Below are 24,145 nucleotides of genomic sequence, written 5' to 3'. Positions count from 1 at the left end.
GATGGCATCGTGTAGGGTATGTGTCTAGTTCTCTCTTTTCTTTTTCTCAGCATTGCCTCCATGCACTTCATCCTTATATTGAGCAGCAGTAATGGGTCATTTTCATTGCTTTATAGTATTCCACTTGAGGAATATAACACAAATGTTTGTAAACCATTCTTTCCTTGATGGGTGTTCGGGTTGTTTTCAGTGTGAGGCTGGTAGGTGTGAGGCTTGTTGGCCGGTCTTGTGTCCACCCCTGGTGCATTTACGGTGAGTGGAATGCTGGCTCGTAGGGCCTGCGTGTATATGTCGAGCTTAGTAGATACAGCAGTTTATCCATTTCTGCTCCACCAGTAGGGTGCAAGCAGTTGTTCCACATCCACTCCAGAGCCGTCAGTCGTCAGACTGGCGTTTTGGTGGGAGAATGGTGCTGTCTTGAGTTCAATTTGCATTGCCCTGGAAGTCGGGGAGTTTTCACCTGAAATTCAAATGCTTATTGGCAATTTGGGTGTCTTCCTGAAGATATGGAATGTAATTCGTAATAACTTGATGTCCTGGTCCAATAATTCCGTGATTTCTGGATCTGTTTCCATTGATTCACTTTCCATCTCTGGCTGTGAGTTCCAGCTTCTTTGCCTGTCTGGTCATCTTTTATTGGATGCCAGCTGTTGCGATTTTTATCCTGTTGGGTATTGGATATTCTTAACCTTTGTTCCGGGGCACATTTCGTTATTTGGAGATAGCTGATTCCTTCGAGACCCGGAGGAGCCTCTCACGTCACCGGGGCTCTCCTGCGTGGCTCTCCCCGGGGCCCTCCGTCCTGCACGTGGCCACTGCCTCGGGCCCCTGAAATCCCCACCCTGTCTCAGGGAGACTCTGGGGCCCGTTGGGGTTTCTCTGCCCTGCGCTGCAGCCTGGAAGGTCCAGGCAGTGAGCTGGGACGTTGGAGGGCTCTCAGTGGCCACGTCCTGTCCTGCCTGTTGTCCCGCGTGTGAACACAGTTGTTGGCCTTGTGATGGAGCCCAGCGCAAGGGAGGGAGTGCACTTCCTGTTACTCCCTTACGGCCACAGCACACGAGTTCTTCACGGGCTGTGTTCGCTGCTGCTCGCCTGGGTTTCGGGCTCTCCGCCAGCGTGGGGCTTGCCTTTTCACTCTTGCAGTGCGCCCATTTGGTTAACAGAATGTCATAACTGTAGTGAAATCCAGGGTATCAATCTTTGCTTTTTGTGTCTGAGAACACCTGCCCTGAAGTCTTAAGATAATTCTCTTATCTGTTACTGTTTTCTGTTTATTTACAGTCCACCCAGAATAGTTTCTTTCTGCTTATGGTCAGAGTGAACCAAAGGTGCTCTGCTGCCCCTCTGTCAGCAGTGAGCCCTTCGCATCTGTGTAGACCTCTTTCTAGACTCTACCTCCTGGTCCATTGGCTGTCATCCTTGGATGGATTCTTCCTTCTTCCTTTTCAGCTTTATTGTGGTTTAAGTGACAGGATCGTAAGGTGTTTAAAGTGTTCATCATGGCTATTTGGTATATGCTCAGGTATTGTGACAGCATGACTGCCTTCTGGTCAATGAACTTGACTTACACGTGGCAGCGTTAGCAGCCGTGTCCCCGTGCTGTGCACAGGAGCCTCCGCTCTTACTGCCTCTCAGAGCAGAAGCCTGTGTCCCCTTCAAAACTCCCCCTCTTCCCCCACCCCAGCCTCCCACATGCCTGCTCTCTTTCTGCACTGACTTTAGAATAAGTGTTTGGGTTAAAATCTGTACTTGAACATTACTTAAGTTTATTAAAACATTGACTCCATGTTATCATGTAACACCCTCAGTGGCCTTAAGAGTTCACACCTTTTGCTGGATCAGTGAAGTTGCAGACCTGTGCTCACAGCTACAGTTATTTACGTTCCTCCCTGGCGTGCCTGAATTGATTGATTGACTATGTTATAATCAAAGCTTTAGTGATAACTTCGGCTGACTTCTTTTTCTTTCTCTCTTGAAAGTATTTGAATCATTTGTGGATTACGTGGCAGTAGAACAACTAGACGGTGACAATAAATACGATGCCGGGGAGCATGGCTTACAGGTAACTTGGAGATTGTGTGCTAGTGTCGCGCTGTATCTTTCCACTTTGTTTTCAGATCTTTTGCTTAACTGTGAATTAAACATTCACTTGTATCTTTTCACATGCCGCTGGTGTTTAGAACGCAAAAGGATTTTATTTCTCAGTCTGGACATTGTGTTAGAGAGCTCTGATCCTGTCGCTGGTGTAGACAGGCAGGGGTGGGGAAGGTGTTGTGCCTCCTGGCTACCAGAGGCAGAACCATCACCTGACACGTGTGCGCCCCGCCCCAATTCCATCCACGACTCTGCCCCTTACTTCACTGGTGTCTGTGTCAGAGCTTCCCTCAGTTTCTCCTAGTCACAGATAGAACTGCTTAGTCACTGGGACTCTGGTTTTGGCTGGTGGTGGTGGTTTGCTCCCCCACCACCCCAGTGGAGTGTCAGTTAGTTTTCTGAGGATCCTGACTTCCAGAACGAGGAGTGCATTTTCTGTTATTTGTTCCACACTCAGTGTCCCTGCTTGTTTTCCACAAGGCCCCGCAGGAACTCTGGCAGAACAGTGAGTGTTGTAAACAAGCGGCTGTGCATGGTCAAATAGAGGGGCCCGGACTGTGGCCTGGTCAGGCTGCTTGGTGGGTCAGCAGCATCCTCACGGGTCCAGCCCTCCAGGTCTGTCTTGCAGCCTCATAACCTTGACTCACTGGCTCAACTAATTTATGATTTTTTCGGACCATCCTGGGTTTACCAAGCTTGCACATTTATAATTCACGGTGCTGGTGAGCCCATTTTGCTGTGGGTCACAGACCTGCTGTCCTCCTGCTTGGTCAGGCCACTGATTTGTAGATCAGTAAGTTACTTGGCAAACATGCCACTGGATTTGCTTAGGAAACATTTGAGTCAACTCACAGAATTGCCCTTATCCACACTGGATATTTTTGGCTCTGGGCGAACAAAATGTATTTTAGAATCAGACTCTCAGTGGACAGTGGCTGAGAAGCAGGATTCTTCTATTATTCTTTCAAGTTGTACTAAAACCATGCCGTTCCTTTGTGTGGCAGTAGGTTCCTGGGTTTTTGTTTTTCTTCCCAGAACTACCCAGTTCCCTTAACCATGCTAATGTACAACAGAGAACATTGCCACCTAGGACACCAGTTCCTCCAGATGGGTGTGTTCTAGCCAGTGTTGGAAATAAGGTTTACAGCTCTGAAGGAAGGGCCAGACAAGAAATACAGCTGTGCTGAGGGCTGCCAGTGGCCTGGTGGTGACTGGCTTTGGCGAAGGCTTATTTGAGTGAGGACTCGGCTGGCTGAGGTGGGGGGAGGAGTGAGGCTAGGCCTCTCCCCCAGAGGCCTTGCTGGAGGCTGTCCTTTGCCCCAGAGGCTGGTGACGCCTGGGCAGAGGCTGTGACGGTGGTCAGAGGGCCTTGCTGATACCGAGTCAGAGGGGTCTTTAGAAGCAGGAGTGAACAGTTAGCACTGACCGTGCTCACGGGGAAGGATGGCGGTCACGGGCAGTTCTCCCAACCCAGACCGTGCTCGTCTTATTCTGTTCTGCTGTCCATAGGCACACCTCATTCACATAATCATAATCCTTTGCTTTTCCATTTGATTTTCCCATGTTTCTCCAGAATTTTCGTAGTGTTCAATGACTGTGTTAATAGGGCAACAAGTGACTGAGCTGTAATTTACTTCACTGTTCCCCTGTCGCTGGACATCAAGATAGAGTATAATGCAAACTAAGAGGAAATCCCACACACAGAACATTTTAAAGGCACCCTGTGCCCATCTCCCCACCAGAAGTTCCCAACGTGTTCCACCCTTGCTGTGAAACGCTGTTGCTTTTGTTGCTTCGAGAAATAAGTAGAGGTAAACTAAACCTTTGCTTCTTTTTCAATGTTCAGGAAGCAGAGAAAGGTGTGAAATTCCTAACGTTGCCACCAGTGTTACACCTACAACTGATGCGATTTATGTATGACCCTCAGACGGACCAAAATATCAAGATCAACGATAGGTAATCTAGAGTGGGATGTGAGAGTTAAGATTTACCCATCATCCTGATTTAGGGGGTTAGTCTCAGTGCTTTGTTTAGTTTTTCTGTTTTCGGTCTCATCTCTGATTTATTTAGGTTTCCTCTCTGCCGAGGTGTCCCAAGAACTGTGCTTTTAAAGGGATAATTTCAGGGGCTGCTTCCTCCGTATCTCCTCCTCAGGGGGAGCCCCTCTGTCTACACTGTGGTAGACTGAAGTCTGGCGGGGAGAGGGTGCTTTCTGCCTCACAGGGTTTGCTTTCCCCAGAAGTGGCATTTGCTATTATGACTCTATTGGTTTACATAGGATTCTCCAATATGTTGTTATCTCTCAGTTGGCATAGGCTTATAGAATGTGCTAGAATCCTCAGGAATGCTGGTGTAGGTGGGTGTGTCCCCCATTCCAGGTGTTTTCTAGATCCTTAAAGTACCAGTTAAAAGGTTGCTACCACACACTGCTTTGTCTGGTTCAGGAGACAGAACTTGCACCCTGATTAGTTGGAGCAGTAACTTTGTACCCCTTGGTCAGGGGGTACAGCCTGACAATAACCAGCCTCCTAGAGGTTGGTCATTTGCCCCTCAAACTCGGCGGAGAGTGTGACTCGATCATATCACCTGTCACCAGCCGGGCCTGCTCATCTGTTCTTGCCCTTTTCCGTGGGGTCTCTTGAGACAGCAGACCTCACAGACCAGCAGCCTGCAAGCTAGGCCCAACCTGCTGGTGTGCTTTGTTGGGTCCTCACCTTGGTTTTCTATTTTTATTGGAATTAGTTGCCAACATTTTTTCAGATCGTGAGATTTCACATAAAAGTCCAGATTTCTGGCACCTGGCATTCAGAACACTTGGCAGTGCCGGGCCTGAGTTCCCAAGGGCCGTGCCGGGTGGCAGCTACCCCTCCACGCCCAGGCTTGTGCTCTGCTCGGCACCACGGTCCTCGTGCACCCACCTCACGCTTTTCCTGCCTCTCAAGCACCCCCCCCCGCCCCCATTCATGACAACATTTGGAAATATCCACATCCTAGAAAAGTCAGTGTGTTTTTGTCACAAAGACTGACTGTTATGTAATATCCTGGAATTTAAAATTCCGTTAGGTGTGTCATAGGTGCTTTATAGGTATTTTTCTCAAATCAAGCTTCAGATTTTGTTGACGTGTGAATAATTTGTTGTGATGAGAAGGAGCTGCCCTTTCCAAGTAAAGAGGAGACAATGAATTAGAAGGTCTAGCAAGGAATAAAGCCTAAAGGTGAAATATTTTACGAGTAAATGAAACCTGGATTTCTCTTAAAATGTTTTTATTTTAAATAGGTTTGAGTTCCCCGAACAGCTACCACTTGATGAATTTTTGCAAAAAACGGATCCTAAAGACCCTGCAAATTATATTCTTCATGCAGTCCTGGTTCATAGTGGAGATAATCATGGTGGACATTATGTGGTTTATCTAAACCCCAAAGGGGATGGCAAAGTAAGTGCTGGGGAGGGGGTAGGGTGGACGTGATGCTGTGTAGGGGATTCAGTGACATTCAGCTTCAGACTTGGCCTTGATAGTGAAGGATCCCTTCTTGGCCTCTGTGTCTGTATGTTCCTGATACTTTTGAAGGTGGATAGTAAATTATGATTGTACTTGATATATACATCTCGTTATTAGTATTGAATGTTGGACCTTATAGGATCCCTTTACATCTAACATGAGGCACTTAGTTTCCACGCGCGATGTAATGCGCGGTCTTTGCCTGGTTCACGTGGATCCCATCACGTGATCTTCACCAGGAGGAGCAGGTGAGGGTCTCGGGGTCTGTGTCCAGGGCCACAGGGCCAGTGAGGAACAGAGCCAAGGTGGAGCCCGTCCAGCTCATGCTGAGGAGATTTGAAGGCGGGACCCTCATGGCACCAGATGTGGAACCTGTAACTGTAGGGTTAGTGCCATTTAAAACGACTCCATCCACAGTGGACAGAGATGGAGCCTAAGGTGAAGCTTAGGATATTTGAGTACATTACAGAAATTGCCCATGGACGGATATTAGCAATTTCTCCAGAATGTGGGATGAGGACGGCAGGAGTGCTGGCGAGTTTTGTGAGGGTCACCTGAGGCAGGTCATGTGTTTTCGGAGAATGCTGCCTTTTACTTTGTGTGCTCCTCAAAGTACCGTATCTCTGCTGCTCCCCGTTGCAGTGGTGTAAGTTTGACGATGACGTGGTGTCCAGGTGTACGAAAGAGGAGGCCATCGAGCACAACTACGGGGGCCACGACGACGACCTCTCCGTGCGGCACTGCACCAACGCCTACATGCTGGTTTACATCCGGGAGTCGAAGCTCAGTGAGTGGAGCGGGTGTGTCGTGCCCTGGCTGTGCTGAGCTCGCAGCTGGGCCCTGAGTCTCGCCCCCTGGGGCATTTTATACCACGTTACAGTGGACCTAAGCTAGAGCCACCTGTCCAGACACTTGCCTGCTTATGCTGCCTTACAACATCATCTGGAAGCAGCCGGATTGGGCTTGCGGGTTTGGATGTGGACCCAGGGTGCCAAGTAATTTTACTTTAAAGGGTGGCTTTATTTGTGATGACGTAGCGCACGGAGGTGAAGGAAGATGCATTTGTCCTGCAGGTGAGGTTTTACAAGCTGTCACCGACCATGATATCCCTCAGCAGTTGGTGGAACGATTACAAGAAGAGAAAAGGATCGAGGCTCAGAAGCGGAAGGAGCGGCAGGAAGCCCATCTCTACATGCAAGTGCAGGTCAGCCTCTGGGCAGGCGTGAAGCTGCTCCGTGGGCCAGGGCATCGGCGCCGTGTCTGGGCAACCCCCTGAGCGTGCGACTGAGGAAGTGCAGGCCAGTTCCCTGACCGTTGGGAATGTTCTTTCCAGTTCAGGATATGGGCTTAGATGTGAGAGGTACTCAGGCTGCCAGAGCAGCGGTGTCTTAGTGTTTATAAAGCATGCAGGGGACCAGAGAAGGAAGGGCGAGCAGAACCCAGATGAGGCCTGGCAGGGAGAGCTCTGGCAGCTGGGCGGGTGGGGGGTGAACTGCCAGGTGGTTTTGATTCATGATTTAGTTGCGGTTAGGAAACAGGCATTTGTTTTAACAAGTTGATTGACTACCTGGAGAAAAAGGTACATGTGCATCCTGGCTTTATCATATTTGGGGATCACCATCCAGATGGATTTCTAGTTGATGTTTATGGATGAGTTTAGAATGGCTGCATGGAAATATGTAGGGTTTCCAAATATTCGTACCTGATTTAGTTCTTGGTCATTTTGGTGCTTTTCTGCTTGGGTCTTCTGTAGGTTCATCAAAGCATAAGACTAGTTGTTTTTTTGTTTTGTTTTGTTTTGTTTTGTTTTGCGGTAGCGGGCCTCTCATTTTGGTGCTTTTCTGCTTGGGTCTTCTGTAGGTTCATCAAAGCATAAGACTAGTTGTTTTTTTGTTTTGTTTTGTTTTGTTTTGTTTTGCGGTATGCGGGCCTCTCGCTGTTGTGGCCTCTCCCGTTGCGGAGCACAGGCTCCGGACGCGCAGGCTCAGCGGCCACGGCTCACGGGCCCAGCCGCTCCGTGGCATGTGGGATCATCCCGGACCGGGGCACGAACCCGTGTCCCCTGCATCGGCAGGCGGACTCTCAACCACTGCGCCACCAGGGAAGCCCAAGACTAGTTGTTTTTATTTTTAGCATTTGAACCTTGGTTTCGATCAGCCTGACCTGGTTCTCTTTTGTGTGTTAGTGGTGTAACTCCATTCTGCATTTTCATGCCTATTTGCAGATTGTTGCAGAGGACCAGTTTTGTGGCCATCAAGGAAATGATATGTACGATGAAGAAAAAGTGAAATACACTGTGTTCAAAGTGTTGAAAAACTCCTCGCTTGCTGAGTTTGTCCAGAACCTCTCTCAGACCATGGTGAGCGCCCATCCTCCTGTTGATAGTTCTCTCTCCTTTTTCATAACTGGACCCTGGAGGATCCTGCCCTTGGAGGCAGGCACTGTGTCCAGGCACCACCTGAGAGTGAGCTTGGGACCAGAGTTCCTTCCCTTCCGGGTTGTGCCCTCTGGCATCTCCCCTCATTTCCCCCTCCTCCGCCCGCCTCCCCCTTGGTAAAATGGGCTTGAACTTCTGGGACACCAGAGACCCCAAAGGCCAGGTCACTGTTGCCCACACCAGCAGGGAGAGCTGTAATCATGATTTTTTCCCCCTGATAATCATAGAATCATTTCCTTGATGTTGAATTAAAATATAAACTGATTTTGCTTCAATTAATTTAACTGGAATTATTTCCAGGGATTTCCTCAAGATCAGATTCGACTGTGGCCCATGCAGGCGAGGAGCAATGGCACCAAACGACCGGCCATGCTGGATAACGAGGCCGACGGCAGCAAGACGGTGAGTGTGGCGGTCTGGTCTGGTCTGGGTGTGCGCGGTAGGCACCGCGTGCCCTGCGGTCTCCCCCTCGGTCCAGTTACATAGAGTTGGATCTTGTCTTCAGTACTTGAATACAGTTTTTCACTCTCACTTAGCCATTAATATCTTCTAAGCCCAGCATCTCTTTTGGGAATAGATGATTGAACTCAGTGATAATGAAAACCCTTGGACAATATTCCTGGAAACAGTTGATCCGGAGCTGGCTGCTAGTGGAGCAACGTTACCCAAGTTTGATAAAGATCGTGAGTGCCTCCTCCCCCAGCCCAGCACCTCCAGAGAGTGGAGTTTTATTCCCTGAGTGTCGTTCTAAACACACAGGGTTAAGTGTTCTTCCCTTGCAAAGAAATCTTGTTAATCCCCAAAATGCTCGCGAAACATCCACCGTGTTCAAGGCTTCTTGATGAAGTCACATCAGACTGACTGTGGGTTGTAGCGTCCTGGCAGGTGAGAAGGTGGCAGCAGCGTGGAGTCCAGCACGTTCCACGTTTTGCTAATCACGCTGGTCTTGTATATACTTGACAGATGGTGTAGGGCAGGGGTTGCTGTCAAGGGCCAGATAGTGAATATTTCATGCTTTGTGGGCCATACCGCCTCTGTCTGCTATTGTAGCTACTAAGCGGCTACAGAGATTAGGTAAAAGAGCTTTCTTCCAGCGCAAGTTTATTTACAAGACAGGTGGGTCCAAGATTGCTTATTTGTATTACTTCAAGTGGTCACTTCTCCGGCAAAGACAGACACAACCTTTAACGATACTTCCATGGTAAAACACTGCTAGTGAGGACCGGGTCTTAAAACTAGGTTTCCTAAATTCTGTGCACTCATTCTCATCTTTCCTGCTTCAAATGCAGTGTTTCCCATGGGTTTGAGGTTAGAAATGATGCCTCAGATCTAGGATCAGCCTCTTAACAAACTTCATTGCACACAGTAACTTTTAGGTGCCCTAAGTTGTCGTTTCAGTTGCTATTTGTTAACATTGCACTGACCAGAAAGATCCTAACAAAGCCTGTTTATTTAACCTTGTAGATGATGTGATGTTATTTTTGAAGATGTACGATCCCAAAACACGGAGCTTGAATTACTGTGGGCATATCTACACACCAATATCCTGTAAAATACGTAAGTCTGGCAGCACTCACCTTCTGAGTTGATTTTGCCAAAGTCTCAGTGTATCACAGCTTTGAATTCTTCATTTTTCTTGAACCTAGGTGACTTGCTCCCAGTTATGTGTGACAGAGCAGGATTTATCCAAGATACTAGTCTTATCCTCTATGAGGTTTGGATCCTTATTTTTCTGTAATCAGCACATGGTTAGTGGTTTGGGGAGGACTACTTCTGCATGTTTTGCTAGCCCCTGCATTTGTTGTGTCAAGACCACAGCTAAATGGGGCCTCGGGTGATCTTGAGTCAGAATCCTCTCTGTACATTTCTGAGGTTTCCCTCTTTAGGGTCGGTGATAATTATATCTTTATTACTAGTATCTCCTACTATTTATTCAAAATTGTAGGGCTGATGGAATTGGGTATAGAGAAAATACATACAGTGTGTGGCTGTATTAAACATTGGACAGACGTTGCGTTGTAACCATGTCCTTTCTTTTACTGTAGGAAGTTAAACCGAATTTAACAGAGAGAATTCAGGACTATGACGTGTCTCTTGATAAAGCCCTCGATGAGCTAATGGATGGTGACATTATAGTGTTTCAGAAGTACGTACTTTTTGAAGTTATCTCTTTGTACTAATATCAGAAGTCCTAGAACCAGGAAATGATTCTCTAGACCCTGAGTCACGTTTTGTTTGACATTGACAGAATGTTGACAGCAGTTGGCCTTCTCTGGGTTTTGGAATTATGGGTGGCAAGCATTTTCCTCATTGAATGCTTTTATTTCCCAAAAATGTCTACAGCGAGCATGACAACTAGTAGCAGGAGGGCAAAGGTCTTTAGGGAAGAGCAAGATTGTTTTCTTTCCTTGAAAACATGAAATTCTTAGAATGTACCTACTTGGGTGGTCACTTTAATCTGTCTGCATGGAAGCCAGCAGGTGTGCAGTCTGAAGGCAGCCTGATGACGCACTCGGTCCTTTCCTTGCTCTTGAAGCCGTTTTGCCAGGGCAGGGCAGCCCTGAACACTGACCACAGGGAGGCTGCAGGGCCCGGTGGCCAAGAGCAGGGGTGGCAGATCTCTCGTTTAAGGGCCAGGCAGTAAACATTTTAGGTTTAGCGGCGACCCGGTCCTGCACCCTTCTCAGGAAAGTGATAACCTCTCAAGTCCCGGTCGGGGAGTAGACTCAGCAGAGCCAGCAGGGTGGGCCCCGCAGTGCATCCTGAGTCCTTTCCCTTGTCTGCGGAACGAGAGGGCACTGTTGTGTTTCGGGAGCGAGATCGGGAACAGAAGGCAGCCAGCCCTGTGCGTGGCTCAGCGCAGACCTCTGTCCACGATTGCCTTTGCCTGGTAGCCAGGCAGGCTCCCAGCATCGGAAAATGCTAGCCTGAGTTTAGATCCACACTGCTCAGCATCACTGTTCCTTGGGAGATGATGCCTGAACCCTGGCCTGGACTTTGATTGTCTGTGTTTTTCCCCCCAGGGATGACCCTGAAAATGATAACAGTGAATTACCCACTGCAAAGGAATATTTCAGAGATCTCTACCACCGTGTTGATGTGATTTTCTGTGATAAAACAATCCCCAATGATCCTGGATTTGTGGTTACATTATCAAATAGAATGAATTATTTTCAGGTATTTGATAAAATGCTCTTTTCCCTTCAGATTCCACACCAGAAAGACCAAGTTCTTCTTTTAAAAGCTTGCTCATGAGGCTGTGTAATGGATTTGGTTCTGGAGGAGGGGTTGTGGTCCACTGTCTGAGGAAGCTCTTGATGCACGTGGGTTGGTGTTGATGTTGCCAGGGGGTCGGAAGCTCTTTCCCCCTCACTCCCCCACCCCCACCCCCACCCACTGCCCTGTCTTCTTGCTCTTTGAAATCCTCTTGACCCCTGGCATAAGTTGGTTTCAGAGATCATAGTTTTAACAGCAGCTTTGCTTCAGTTACAACATGCCAAGTGTGAACCATTAAAAAAAGTCTTCAGGAAATACATCTACAGACAGACCTCGCCAATGAAAGTGAAAAACACCTTGAAAGGTTTTCTTCCTCAGATACACTGTTCCTGTGGTGATATACTAAGGAATATAGTTTATTCCTGTTATAGATGGTAACTTTCCGGGGCATTTAAATTCAGGCTGCTTATAACAGGCTTCTTTAAGAGCACTCAGCAAATGATCAGTGATAAAGTGTATCAGCAAGAGTCAGTTTGTTCACCGGATGTGAACCTTGCTCCCTGACTCTGGCCCTCCCTCCCCAGGTGGCAAAGACAGTTGCTCAGAGGCTCAACACTGACCCGATGCTGCTCCAGTTCTTCAAGTCTCAAGGGTGAGCCACACTCACAGATGCCCAGTGTTTGGTCTTGACTGCATGTGTTCCATAGTTCATCCAAACATCTCCGAACTAATGTAATAAGTAGCCGGCCACCTCACCTGACATGCCATTTCTTGCTTAGTTTCAGATATAGGATTGTCACCACTCACATCTTGACCACACTACTCCAAGATGTCAAAATAATTGGCAGCCTCATCTAAAGCCGGGCTTACTTCAGAGACCTCATCCACACACCTCCCTCCCATGTGTGTCCGGCTGGGCCTGGCCCGGCCCGGCTTCTGTGTGCCGTGTCACCCTTGCAGAGAGCGTTCAGGTGTGACAGACGCAGGGCCTTAGGACCTGGGGACAGGAGTAGTCAGAGTCCAAATTTCAAGTCTAGGTATCAGGCCAGAGGTTTGCTTTTCTGCTCGCTCACGGATATTTGTTTTAGGCAAATGAACAGGTCTTTTATTTACGTGCTGTTTTCTTCTGTAGTTATAGGGATGGCCCAGGCAATCCTCTTAGACACAATTATGAAGGTACTTTAAGAGATCTTCTGCAGTTCTTCAAGCCTAGACAACCTAAGAAACTGTACTATCAGCAGGTATGAGTCCACATTAATGTAACCGCGGGTAATAAGGAGAAGGCTCGGGGTTCTGTGGAAGCGAATCTAAAATGAGTCTCTCTTGTCTTAATAGCTTAAGATGAAAATCACGGACTTTGAGAACAGGCGAAGTTTTAAGTGTATATGGTTAAACAGCCAATTTAGGGAAGAGGTGAGTCTTTTCTATGGTGTGAGTGTTTATTTTTATTGCATCTTGTATATTGTATCTCTCTCTCCAGACCCTGAAAACTAAAACCACCAAAGAAAGCTCCCTAAGCGGTAGCGTGTGTTAGCGACTCGGCTCGAGAGTTTGAGAAGCCCGGTGGCGGGAGGAGCTCTGTCCACCCGGCCCCCGCCACCACCTCTGAGGCTTCAGGCAGAGTGACAGTGTCAGGGAGACCCTTTCCGACTGATTGGGACCTTGCTGCTTGGCCTTGGAGCCGGTGGCAGCTCCGCTGGGCCCTTTGCAGACGGCACAGCCTCACATTAAGTGGTTCTTCTGGAAAGTGTGTACCTACTCAGACACCTAAGTCGTTCACCTTTCTAGCTCTACCGGTATTGAGAGGAAATCTGGGACATGTGCCATCCATGTTGTCACCCGTTTGCAGCTGTCAGGCTGAAATGACACAGTCCACCCTGGTCCTTGTCCTCTGTCTCATCATGCTGAGAATTGGACAGCCTCTTAGTGACCTTTTGCGGGGGAGAAATTCCTGAGAAGCTGTCCTGTGAATGGCGAGCTTTTTGGCTCAAAATGGCATTTCTTATGTGTGGGGCGGCTGCCAGGCTTGGGCAGGTGGTCTGAGTGATGGTCGGCGGGGAGGGGCCCGAGCAGGCCCCGTGTTTGTCTTGTTTCGTGTATAGCCTTCATCTTGTCGTTTCTTAGGAAATAACACTATATCCAGACAAGCACGGGTGTGTCCGGGACCTGTTAGAGGAATGTAAAAAGGCTGTGGAACTCGGCGAGAAGGCATCAGGGAAACTTAGGCGAGTATTTCCCAAATCCTGAAGGAGGAGGCAGGGGCAGCCCTGGCCCAGCCCTGTACTTGCGTAGTGCCCCCCGCCCCCCCGCAGTAGTTGCCATGCTCATCTTTCAGCCCATACTTTGCAACACTTTATATAAATACTTCACATTTAATCCTTTCCTTTTGCCCGTCTTCCCTCCCTGTGGCTCTGGATATTAATTAGCAGTAGTGCAAAAGGGAGATTCAGGTAGAAAAGCCAAGCAGAGGAAGAGTGATTCAAGCAGACTGATCAGCTGAAGCTGGAAAACGTGGGCCTTGATTGTGTCTGAGAAATCTGGTCACTTCTCATCTGTTTTTGCCAGTGTTCTGTCTGCTCCCCAAGGATACCTGCTTTTGACATTTCAAATCTTCATAAGAAGACAAGCAAATCTTTGTAGCTTTGTAATAAAATGACGGACGAATAGTTTTCTAGAAAGTTTTTTTTTTTCTTTTGTTTCACGGTACGTGGGCCTCTCACTGTTGTGGCCTCTCCCGTTGCGGAGCACAGGCTCCGGACGCGCAGGCTCAGCGGCCGTGGCTCACGGGCCCAGCCGCTCTGCGGCACGTGGGATCTTCCTGGACCGGGGCACGAACCCGTGTCCCCTGCATCAGCAGGCGGACTCTCAACCACTGCGCCACCAGGGAAGCCCCTAGAAAGTTTTTTTTACATGAATGTATATAGTTCACATTCTTCCTTGTTTTGCACAGGCTGCTAGAAATCGTAAGCTACAAAATTATTGGTGTGCATCAAGAAGACGAACTCCTAGAATGTTTATCTCCTGCGACAAGTCGAACGTTTCGAATAGAGGTGAGCGTCCCTCTAGCTGCACCAGGGAGGAGGGCTCCTGAGCCCCGGCAGGTGGGGTGGCCGCTCGCAGCTTATTCAGGCAGCACGGCAGCTCCTGGCGGTGGCTGTCGTTTTGTTTGTGTGCCGGTAGATGAAGTGACCCCTGAGGTTAATTTAATTCTGCCAGATTCTGAAAAATTGAATGTCTTATTATGATAAAATAGACCTAACCTAAAATGTACTGTTCAGTAGTGTGAGCACATTCATGTTGTTGGACAGTCCTCACCGCCATCCATCTGCTCCACTGAGACTCTCGCCCCAGCTTCCGGCAGCCACGCTTCTACTCTCTACTACTACAGATATCTCACTTATTTGTCCTTAGAAATTAATTTTAAATATGGATCATCAAGCACATCTAGTCAGAAACTGGGTCCCTGTTGATTTTAAAACTGCTAAGATTTCCACAGTAACTGGAACAACTCATTATTTGGTCTCTTAAAACCCAGAGTTTTGGGACTCCCCAGGTGGTCTGGTGGCTAAGGGTCCGCCTTCCCAATGCAGGGGGCCTGGGTTCGATCCCTGGTCAGGAAACTAGATCCCACATGCCGCAGCTAAGGATCCCACGTGACACAACAGAAACCTAATGTAGCCAAATAAATAAATAAATAGTTTGTTTGTTTTTTTTAAGTTTTCTTTTTTTTAATATTTATTTATTTATTTTTGGCCGCGTTGGGTCTTCGTTGCGGTGTGCGGGCTTCTCATCGCGGTGGCTTCTCTTGTTGTGGAGCACGGGCTCTAGGCGCGCAGGCTCAGTAGTTGTGGCTCATGGGCTCTAGAGCGTAGGCTCAGTAGTTGCGGCTCACAGGCTTGGTTGCTCCACAGTATGTGGGATTTTCCTGGACCAGGGATAGAACCCATGTCCCCTGCATGGGCAGGCGGATTCTTTCTTTTTTTTTAAATGTATAAATTTATTTATTTTTATTTTTGGCTGTGTTGGGTCTTTGTTGCTGCGTGCGGGCTTTCTCTGGTTGCGAGTGGGGGCTACTCTTTGTTGCGGTGCGCGGGCTTCTCATTGCGGTGGCTTCTCTTGTTGCAGAGCATGGGCTCTAGGCACGCAGGCTTCAGTAGTTGTGGCACGCGGGCTTAGTTGCTCCGTGGCATGTGGGATCTTCCCGGGCCAGGGCTCTAGCCGGTGTCCCCTGCATTGGCAGGTGGATTCTTAACCACTGTGCCACCAGGGAAGTCCCCAGAGTTTTCTTTTAAGCTTAGCTATTTCTCCTGGCTCTATACTCTAATTATTCTAACAAGCCCCAAACATGACATTTTGGCAAAAATCTGACCTAGCTTCCCTTGTTGGAGGAGCGAGTCAGAATTAAGAATTAAAATGTGGCACTGTGTTTGCATTAACTGAACTTCTCAACCCCTTGTGTTAAAAATGTGTGTCCCCAGGAAATACCTTTGGACCAGGTAGACATAGATAAGGAAAATGAGATGCTGATCACAGTGGCACATTTCCACAAAGAGGTGTTTGGGACATTCGGGATCCCGTTCTTGCTGAGGATACACCAGGTGAGGCGTCCATCTGCTAAGAGACTGAGTGTCTCGGGTCGGGACCTGGGCCCTCGCACTCTGGGTTAGCGTTGCTCAGTGGGGCTCCTTCCCTGAGGCGGCGGCACAGGAGGGCATGAGCTTTGTGAGCACATGCGCCCTTTGTCGTTCGCAGGGCGAGCATTTCAGAGAAGTGATGAAGCGGATTCAGAGTCTGCTAGACATCCAGGAAAAGGAGTTTGAAAAGGTACGCGCTTCTTGGATACTTGCGGGTGATTTGTTGGGCGGGATGCTAAAGTCTTGACTTTTTTTGCCAGAAGTGTGAGTTTTGCTAGTATTTGGAATGAATGGCGTTTTCGATTTTTGTCTCAGTTTAAATTTGCCATTGTGATGATGGGCCGACACCAGTACATAAATGAAGATGAGTACGAAGTAAACTTGAAAGACTTTGAACCTCAGCCTGGTAAGAGCCTTCCCACAGGGAAGAAGCAAGTAGTAAGTGGCCGGGAGGCCGGCAGCCCTGGGTTCAAGTGGCGGCCCTTGTATTTCTCCAGCTGGGAGATTTGGCCTTGTTTTCCTCATCTGTAGAACAGGGAGGAACGGCAGCCTGTAACCGACGAACTTGGCAGGCATCACACAATGGCCAAAAAAACTAAGGTCCCAGGGGAGACGGTGCCGCCCTTGGGAGCCCTGAGACCTCGGTCGCGGGTGGGGTGCGCTCGCTCCAGGGGCCCAAGCCTGGGCTATGTGGTCTCAGTTACTTTCTCTCCCCACCAGGTAACATGTCTCATCCTCGGCCTTGGCTAGGGCTCGACCACTTCAACAAAGCCCCAAAGAGGAGTCGCTACACATACCTGGAAAAGGCCATTAAAATCCATAACTGACTTCCTCCCCTGGCGGGCAGGCGAGGCGGACCGCGGTGGGTGTGCCCTTTAACAACAGCCAAGAACTCTGGTGCGCGAGCACTGTCCCAAGTCTTCAGCAAGAGGATTTGCTGCTGGTGTTAATTTTATTTTGTTGAGGCTGTTCAGTTTGGCTTCTCTGTATCTATTGATTGCCCTTTTTGAGCAAAATGAAGGTGTTTTTATAAAGCTTGGATGCCAATGAGAGTTATTTTATGGTAACCACGATGCAAGGCGCTGTCAGCGTGTCGGGGAACAGCCCGGTGGGTGCGGCGCGGCGCTGGACAGGCTCGGCTGTCCCCGACCCGGGGCCCGGCCGCCAGCCCCACAGCTAGTAAGTCTTCTGTTTAGGCTCGTCTGACGTCTTTCCCTCAATTATACTTTTCAATGACCTTTTGTGCATCTGTAAAGGCGAAACAGAGAAACTCACAACCTAATAAATAGCGCTCTTTCCTTCACTCGTGTATTGTCGCCCCTTCCTCGGTCTCCCCAGCTGCCTGGGTCTTTTTAATAAACTCGTCTCCCTTCCGTCAGCCACCGCTGTCCTGCAGCCCGTTTGCAGAGTGGATGCACTGAATACAGGCCTGACAGACACTTTGGGGGTCTTTTTATTAAATTGAAAACGCTGTTCAATACAATTAAGGTGTACTATGCTGCCTCTCGGCAAACCTAACGATCTCAAGAGTTCATTCGAGCAGGTGAAAAAATTATAAATAGACTTGTCTCCTTAAAACGGAAGAGGCGGAACCAAGAAAGGAGGGCCTTTTAGCAAAGAGGGCATGCCCACTGGTGTTAGCAAGCTGTTGACTTTGTATAAAAAAGCTAAATAAAAAAGAAAAAAAAAAGGAAAATTGAAATTGTATATTTAATGAATGAACATGTACAATTTACCACTGGGAGGAGGTGGCATTTTGTCGGGTGAATCTAAGTGACTTTCACTGATGTTGATATTCATTGTGTGTAGTTTTCTTTCAGTCCGGCCTTTTCCTTTGGAGCTGACGCCAGCTGTGTGTCTAGTTTTGAGTGCAGTAAAATAGAATCAGCAGATCACACTTATTTTTCATCCTTTTCCAGTATTTTTTGTTTGTTTCTGTAGCAGCAGTGTACACCAACTCTTCCTGTATATTGCCTTTTTGCTGGAAAATGTTGTATGTTGAATAAAATTTTCTATAAAAATTATAACTCAGTGAGTGACGTGGAAGTTGAGGGAGATTTCTGCTCTCCCTGCAAATAGGCCTGGGGAACCTTTTCCTTTATAACGAGGTTTTCAGGGGTTTTTTTGTTTTTGCCTCTGATTCATCCCATTTAAGCTTAAGAAATAAAAAGTTTTTCCGGGCAGGAACCAAGTACAATAAGAAGACCGGAAATACTGAAATGGTGGAAGGCATGGCCCAGGGGAGGTGGCCTTGCATCTCGCGCCTGGCGCACTGTGTCCCTGGGCTGCTCACCACCTGGCGGGTACTTCCTGCCTAGGTGCCCGCGGTGACCATAGCGTCACCCGCCCCACCCTCCTGCGGAAAGTCATTCTCCGGGTGCTCGACTTCGAACATTAAAGTATTGATTTCTTTTAGGTTTTGATTTTGGCTGAGGGTTGATTATAGTCTTAAGTCACGGAAACTTATCGCCGAGTTATTAAATGGCTTTCCCCAAAGGCCTTTTCATAACATGGATGGTCAGCAGGTAGTGCGTGTGATTTACTCTTCCATTCCGTCCCACTTACAGCCTTGAGTCCAAGTTCATAAAGCTGATGGGGGTGGTGGGAGGGGCGCAACCTGAGGAGGACCGCCTTTCACATGGCTCACTCTGGACCGTGAGGCTGCTGCGTCTTCCCCTCAGGCCCCAGGACCACAGGGTAACGTTGAAGAGGGCTTGGGTTCGGCATGACTGTACCAGCAGCAGCAAGCTGGGAGAAAGGGTCTCATTTTAGAAAGTAAGAGCAAACTGCATTTGCAAACCTACATTTCAAATGTCAAGATGGAACCGTAGATCCCCCGTTTTGGGGTGGGTGTTGCTGTGGCATTTTTGCCACTCTCGGCCTTTTTGTTCTGACCGCTCACTGCCCGATAGAATGTCCGCCGTTGGGGTGGAGGGTGCTCCGTCGGCCCTGCCCGGTGAGGGAGCCGCGAGCCCCAGGTGTCCGCTGAGCACCTGAAACGTGGCTAAAGTAGCAGAGAGAGTGAGTTTTCACTGATTTAATTTTAAATTGCCACACGTGGCTCAGGCGTTCCAACTACATTTCCTTCGCGTTGTGTGTCTACAGTGATCAGCTCCCTCGAGCTGTCGAGTTAATATATGATACATAAAACGCTCACTCTGTGAGGCCTGGAACCCGGGCCTCTGGCGGCCTTGGAGGGGGCGGGCTGAGCTGCTGTTCAGACACAGGATCGCAGCTCATCGCAGCTTTAGGGGGCCACTGACCCACCCGAGGGGTAGGCACCATTGTTGATGGATAGATCCAGGGATGGGTGTTCACAGCACGATCCTGCCCAGTATGATGGATGTTCTGAGTTCGTCATAAGACGTTGGGAGAGAGAACCCACACTCAGCCCCCCTGAAGCCTAATCCTGCCCCCTTCCCACCGGTACAGAGGAGGCACCCTTGTCTGTTCAGACCCAGTGCCGCAGAGGGTCAGGGCTGCTGCTGGGGGGCTGGTTCGTTTCACCCTGTCATGGGCGGGCAGGTGGTAGAGGGTGACAGTCCGGCCAGGCCCCTGTGTGCCCTCCCGGCCTTGTGACGCCTCTTCGCCTCTGGCCACCCTGCCCAGCCCTTGGTTCAGGCTGGAAACAGCGGGAGGTGTCCCCAGTGCCCTGCCTGCAGCCGTATCACACCCCCCAGTCAATTCCTGGAGGGGGCGCGGCGGAGCTGTTCTGTCTCAGCTCAGGCAGGCAGTGGTCCTGTAGTGGCTGTCGCCGATGAGCACACCGCATGCGGCCGGCAGTGAGGCCTCCGGGCCACCCCGAGTGACCAGGACAGGGATTCTGAGTTAATCCGTCAGGCTGGGCTCTCGGGGCCTCTGCTGAGTGCAGAGCTGGCTTTGAGACCCACATTCACTGCCCCCTCTTTCCAGGTATCCGAGCCGGCCTCCCTGCTGGAAGGAGGGGCCCCCCACTTTGAGATGAGAGCTGCGGGAGAGGGGGACCATGTGGCCGCCTCCCCCGGAGCCCTGGGCCCTCCTGGCCAGCCCCAGAGGTTGGTGCAGACAGAGCAGAAGCGTGGGGAAGCCTCAGAGAGAATGGGGCTGCGACCCCATGTGCCCCAGCCTGAGTCTACAGTGAGGTCTCGGGACCCAGAACCAAGGCCTCAGACGTCGAGGTTATGAAATGGGAATGGTGGTTTATGTCAAGTTGTACAAGGCAGTGAAGGAGGAGGCCCTGGGATGATGGGAACTGGACGGGCCGGGCCAAGGGGACAGCCCGACATCTGCCGAACCAGGGACCTGTGCAGCTGGACCGTTGCAGTTTTCAAGAGAAGCCACAAAGCGGGATTTTTTTTAAACGTTGGCAAGTGTCTCTCCTGACGCTGGGCAGTCTAAGAGTGGCCAGGGGTGGCTTTGTGGGCTTGCGGAGGGCTGCTGGGGAGCTGGGCTGGACCTCGTGGACGGCGCATGGACCACGGTGAACAAAGGCCGGTAGAGGAGGGCCCAGGGCACCACCCACACAGCCAGCACTGCGTTTGCCGTGCCACTGAATGTTCCTGCCTGTGGACCTCTCTGGGAATCCAGGTCAAACCCGGCAAGTAGCCTGGCAGGCGCAGAATCAGACTCCAGGCTGGAGCTCTGCAGGCGTGTCCGGGTCCTGTTCCGGTTCTGGCAGGGCCAGTCAGGCCCCATGACCGTCGCCCGCCTGGCCTGGGTGCCTCTGCAGGGTTGTGGTCCTCCAAACTGCAGATTGGCCAAGTCCCAGGTCAAGACCTCGTCCTCTGGGGAGTGGTGGCCAGTGGGCCCGCCTGGCCTCCCTTTCCATCAGTACACTTGGGACCTAGATGGGTGGCCACCTGCATTGTCGACACGGGTCCACTTAGAGCCCCATTCTGATTTATTACAAATGAGAAGTTGGTTCCCAGGATGCCTAGTTTATGTCTGAGACGCTTCATCTTCTAACCCTAAAAATCTTAAGGTGGGTCCCTGTTTGGATGTGGAAACCAAGGCTTCCCGTCCTGCAGCTAGTGCCACCCCTCGGGAGTCAGTGCCCCCCTCGGTTCTCTGGGGCATCTCTGGGGATGGGGGCAGGGTGGAGGGGCAGCTGCTGGCATCTTCTGGGGGCTGACATTCAGATCCGGAGAAATCTGTCCCCGGACTGGTCCTTTCCCCCAGCTGGTGGGACACACCCTGCCAGCGCCGTCGCAGCAGCAGATCTGACCCCCTGAAGGCTGCCGGGCAGGCCGACCCTAGTGTCCGGCTGCCCATCCAGTTACTGGACGCAGACCAGCCATCTCTCAGGCCTCGGCTTCCGTACTGCCCTCCCGGGTGGCGCTAAGCAAAACAGAAGCAGCTGCCACGTTTTACTGAATAAAATGTAGGTCAGTGCCATACTCTTTCTTCTCTGCCTCTTAATTCTCCCACTTCTCTGTCCCTTCTCTAGGAAATTCCTTTTCATTGAAAAGATGAGGGAATAATATTTGTTATATTTTGCAAAGTAAAAAAAATTCCTTTGGGGAATTCCTTGGCGGTCCAGTGGTTAGGACTCCAGGCTCTGACTGCTGAGGGCCCAGTTTCAATCCCTGGTCGGGGAAGTAAAATCCCATAAACTGCGGCACGGCCAAAGGAAAAAAAAATTTTTTTTTTTTTTTTTTTTAACATCTTTATTGGGGTATAATTGCTTTACAATGGTGTGTTAGTTTCTGCTTTATAACAGAGTGAGTCAGTTATACATATATATATGTTCCCATATCTCTTCCCTCTTTGTCCCCCTCCCTCCCCCCCTCCCTATCCCACCCCTCCAGACAGCCACAAAAAACCGAGCCGGTTTCCCTGTGCCATGCGGCTGCTTCCCACTGGCTATCTACCTTACGTTTGTTAGTATATATATGTCCATGTCTCTCTCTCGCCCTAACACACCTCACCCTTCCCCCTCCCCATATCCTCAAGTCTGTTCTCCAGTAGGTCTCTGTCTTTATTCCTGTTTTACCCCTAGGTTCTTCATAACATTTTTTTTTTCTTAAATTCCATATATATGTGTTAGCATACGGTATTTGTCCTTCTCTTTCTGACTTACTTCACTCCGTATAACAGACTCTAGCTCTATCCACCTCATTACAAATAGATAAAGACAGCAGGGGAAAATGCCCCATGATAAAAATTATTAAAAAAAAAAAAAATCCCCTCGTGTGCGCTTTAGCCCATCCTGTGCCCAGCCTCACCCCCAGGCAGACCACATGGTACCCAGGAGGGATCCTGCTCAGAAGCCAACTTGGGGCCTTTTTTTTTTTTTAACATCTTTATTGGAGTGTAATTGCTTTACAATGGGGTGTTAGTTTCTGCTTTATAACAGAGTGAATCAGTTATACATATACATATACCCCCGTATCTCTTCCCTCTTGCGTCTCCCTCCCACCCTCCCTATCCCACCCCTCTAGGTGGTCACAGAGCACCGAGCTGATCTCCCTGTGCTATACGGCTGCTTCCCACTAGCTACCTATTTTATATTTGGTAGTGTATATGTGTCCATGCTACTCTCTCACTTTGTCACAGCTTACCCTTCCCCCTCCCCATATCCTCAAGTCCATTCTCTACGTGTGCGTCTCTATTCCTCTCCTGCAACTTGGGGCCTTTTAAATCCTAAAAATCCTTTTAAGTCCTAAAAATCTTGTTAAGATGGGTCCCTGTTTGGATGTGGAAACCGAGGCTTCCCGTCCTGCAGCTAGTGCCAAAATTCCTGCATTTGCCAAATTCCTGCATAGCGGCCTTTGCAGTACAGAAAAGCTACTGTGCTGTAGCCATGAAGGAATTTTAAGGATTAAACATCTTGTTGGGAATTGGGCACAGAGATTTGAGATTTGCTCCCCCATCCCAGCTCCCATAAACTCACCTGTCCCCGCCAGGCCCTGGGGGCACCAGGGCCTGGGGAGAGTGACAGAGACCCAGGAGTGAGCCATGGGGCTGGAAGGAATAGGTGGAGAGAGAAGGGGGCAGGCAGGGCCTTCCAGAGGCCAGGGGAAGAATCTGGACACATGGGTGAATGGGTGAACGGGCCACTCTTGGTTGTGGGTAGCTGGAGCGCAGAACAGGGAAGGGAAGCAGGAGCCACAAATGGCCTCAAAGGGACCCCAAGTTAAAAGTCTGGTCCCGGGCTTCCCTAGTGGCACAGTGGTTGAGAGTCCGCCTGCCGATGCAGGGGACACAGGTTCGTGACCCGGTGTGGGAGGAATCCCACATGCCACGGAGCGGCTGGGCCTGTGAGCCAGGGCCACTGAGCCTGCACGTCCGGAGCCTGTGCTCCGCAACGGGAGAGGCCACAACAGTGAGAGGCCCGCGTACCGCAAAAAAAAAAAAAAAAAAAAAAAAAAAACTATTATAAACCTATTACAGTACAGTACTATATAGCCGATTGTGTTAGGTACCTAGGCTAACTTCGTTGGACTTACGAACAAACTGGACTTACAAACACGCTCTCGCAACGGAACTCGTTTGTATGTAGGGACTTAACTGTATATGTATACACACGTATATACACAGAGATACATGTACATACATACACATGTATATGAGTACATGCACACAGGTGTGTGGATAAACAGGCGTGCACACGTGTATGCACACATGGACATGCAGGTACACGCATGTACACACATGTGCGAGTTTATGTGTTGCCTCACAAGTCCAGCTGCCTCTCCTGCTTGTTTAGCTGTGAGTTTGGGCAAAGCCCTAACTCTTTCTAACCCTCCATCCCCTGGCTTCCCTACCTGTAAAATGGGGATACGATAGCTGCCTTATAGGGCTGTTATGGGATCAAATGCCACAACCCAGGTAATCGGTTCGGCCTAGGGAGTAAAGCCAGCATTTTTATTGTGAAATGATCAGTGGCCTGAAACAGCCAGAAGAGATGGTCCCGACTGTAGAGGGCAGCCTCCACGCTGGGGCTGGCTCCGTGCTACACCTGGGGTCACAGCCAGGAAGGGCAAAGCCAGGGTTTGTGCGAACAAAGGCATGAAGTGAGGTCTGTGCGCTTAACCTGTATACTCCATGGCTTCTCATTACACCTGCAGACACTGGGGAACATCCAAGATAGTCCAAGATAGCACTGCTCCTATCAGATTGGCGGAAACCAAAAGCTATGGCGAGTCTGGGCGGGAACAGGCTTTCCTATACAAGCACTAGAAGGGGGATTTGGTGATACCTAGCGGAGTTACAGATGGGGGACCCTTGGACCTTGCCATACTATTTCTAGAAATCCATCCTAAAGGTAGACTAGCAAAAATATC

General features: G+C 49.6%; 1 protein-coding gene across 2 annotated transcripts in view; it reads left to right on the top strand.

Annotated features, from left to right (window-relative positions):
• The window catches only part of USP7 (ubiquitin specific peptidase 7), a 35,210-nt gene extending 17,214 nt beyond the window's left edge, over window positions 1-17,996 (top strand). Inside the window, exons 12-32 of one of the 2 annotated variants that reach the window (XM_007469933.1) lie at window positions 1,980-2,062; window positions 3,941-4,050; window positions 5,372-5,528; window positions 6,237-6,381; window positions 6,668-6,798; window positions 7,819-7,953; window positions 8,332-8,433; window positions 8,609-8,714; window positions 9,496-9,588; window positions 9,678-9,745; window positions 10,077-10,177; window positions 11,055-11,208; window positions 11,832-11,899; window positions 12,380-12,488; window positions 12,583-12,660; window positions 13,372-13,472; window positions 14,198-14,297; window positions 15,726-15,845; window positions 16,000-16,071; window positions 16,197-16,287; window positions 16,602-17,996. In XM_007469933.1, coding sequence (XP_007469995.1) covers window positions 1,980-2,062; window positions 3,941-4,050; window positions 5,372-5,528; window positions 6,237-6,381; window positions 6,668-6,798; window positions 7,819-7,953; window positions 8,332-8,433; window positions 8,609-8,714; window positions 9,496-9,588; window positions 9,678-9,745; window positions 10,077-10,177; window positions 11,055-11,208; window positions 11,832-11,899; window positions 12,380-12,488; window positions 12,583-12,660; window positions 13,372-13,472; window positions 14,198-14,297; window positions 15,726-15,845; window positions 16,000-16,071; window positions 16,197-16,287; window positions 16,602-16,708 — 2,231 coding nt within the window. In that variant the 3' untranslated portion in view covers window positions 16,709-17,996. The remainder of the gene's footprint in view (window positions 1-1,979; window positions 2,063-3,940; window positions 4,051-5,371; window positions 5,529-6,236; window positions 6,382-6,667; window positions 6,799-7,818; window positions 7,954-8,331; window positions 8,434-8,608; window positions 8,715-9,495; window positions 9,589-9,677; window positions 9,746-10,076; window positions 10,178-11,054; window positions 11,209-11,831; window positions 11,900-12,379; window positions 12,489-12,582; window positions 12,661-13,371; window positions 13,473-14,197; window positions 14,298-15,725; window positions 15,846-15,999; window positions 16,072-16,196; window positions 16,288-16,601) is intronic. The other variant, XM_007469932.1, reaches the window with a different exon arrangement.
• The last annotated feature ends 6,149 nt before the right edge of the window (window positions 17,997-24,145 follow it).

Source organism: Lipotes vexillifer, unplaced genomic scaffold, assembly GCF_000442215.2.
Source record: "Lipotes vexillifer unplaced genomic scaffold, Lipotes_vexillifer_v1.1 scaffold1120, whole genome shotgun sequence".
NCBI classification, from domain to species: Eukaryota; Metazoa; Chordata; class Mammalia; order Artiodactyla; family Lipotidae; genus Lipotes; species Lipotes vexillifer.
Note: the sequence above shows the minus strand (reverse complement) of the source record. Positions and strands in the feature narration are given on the sequence as shown.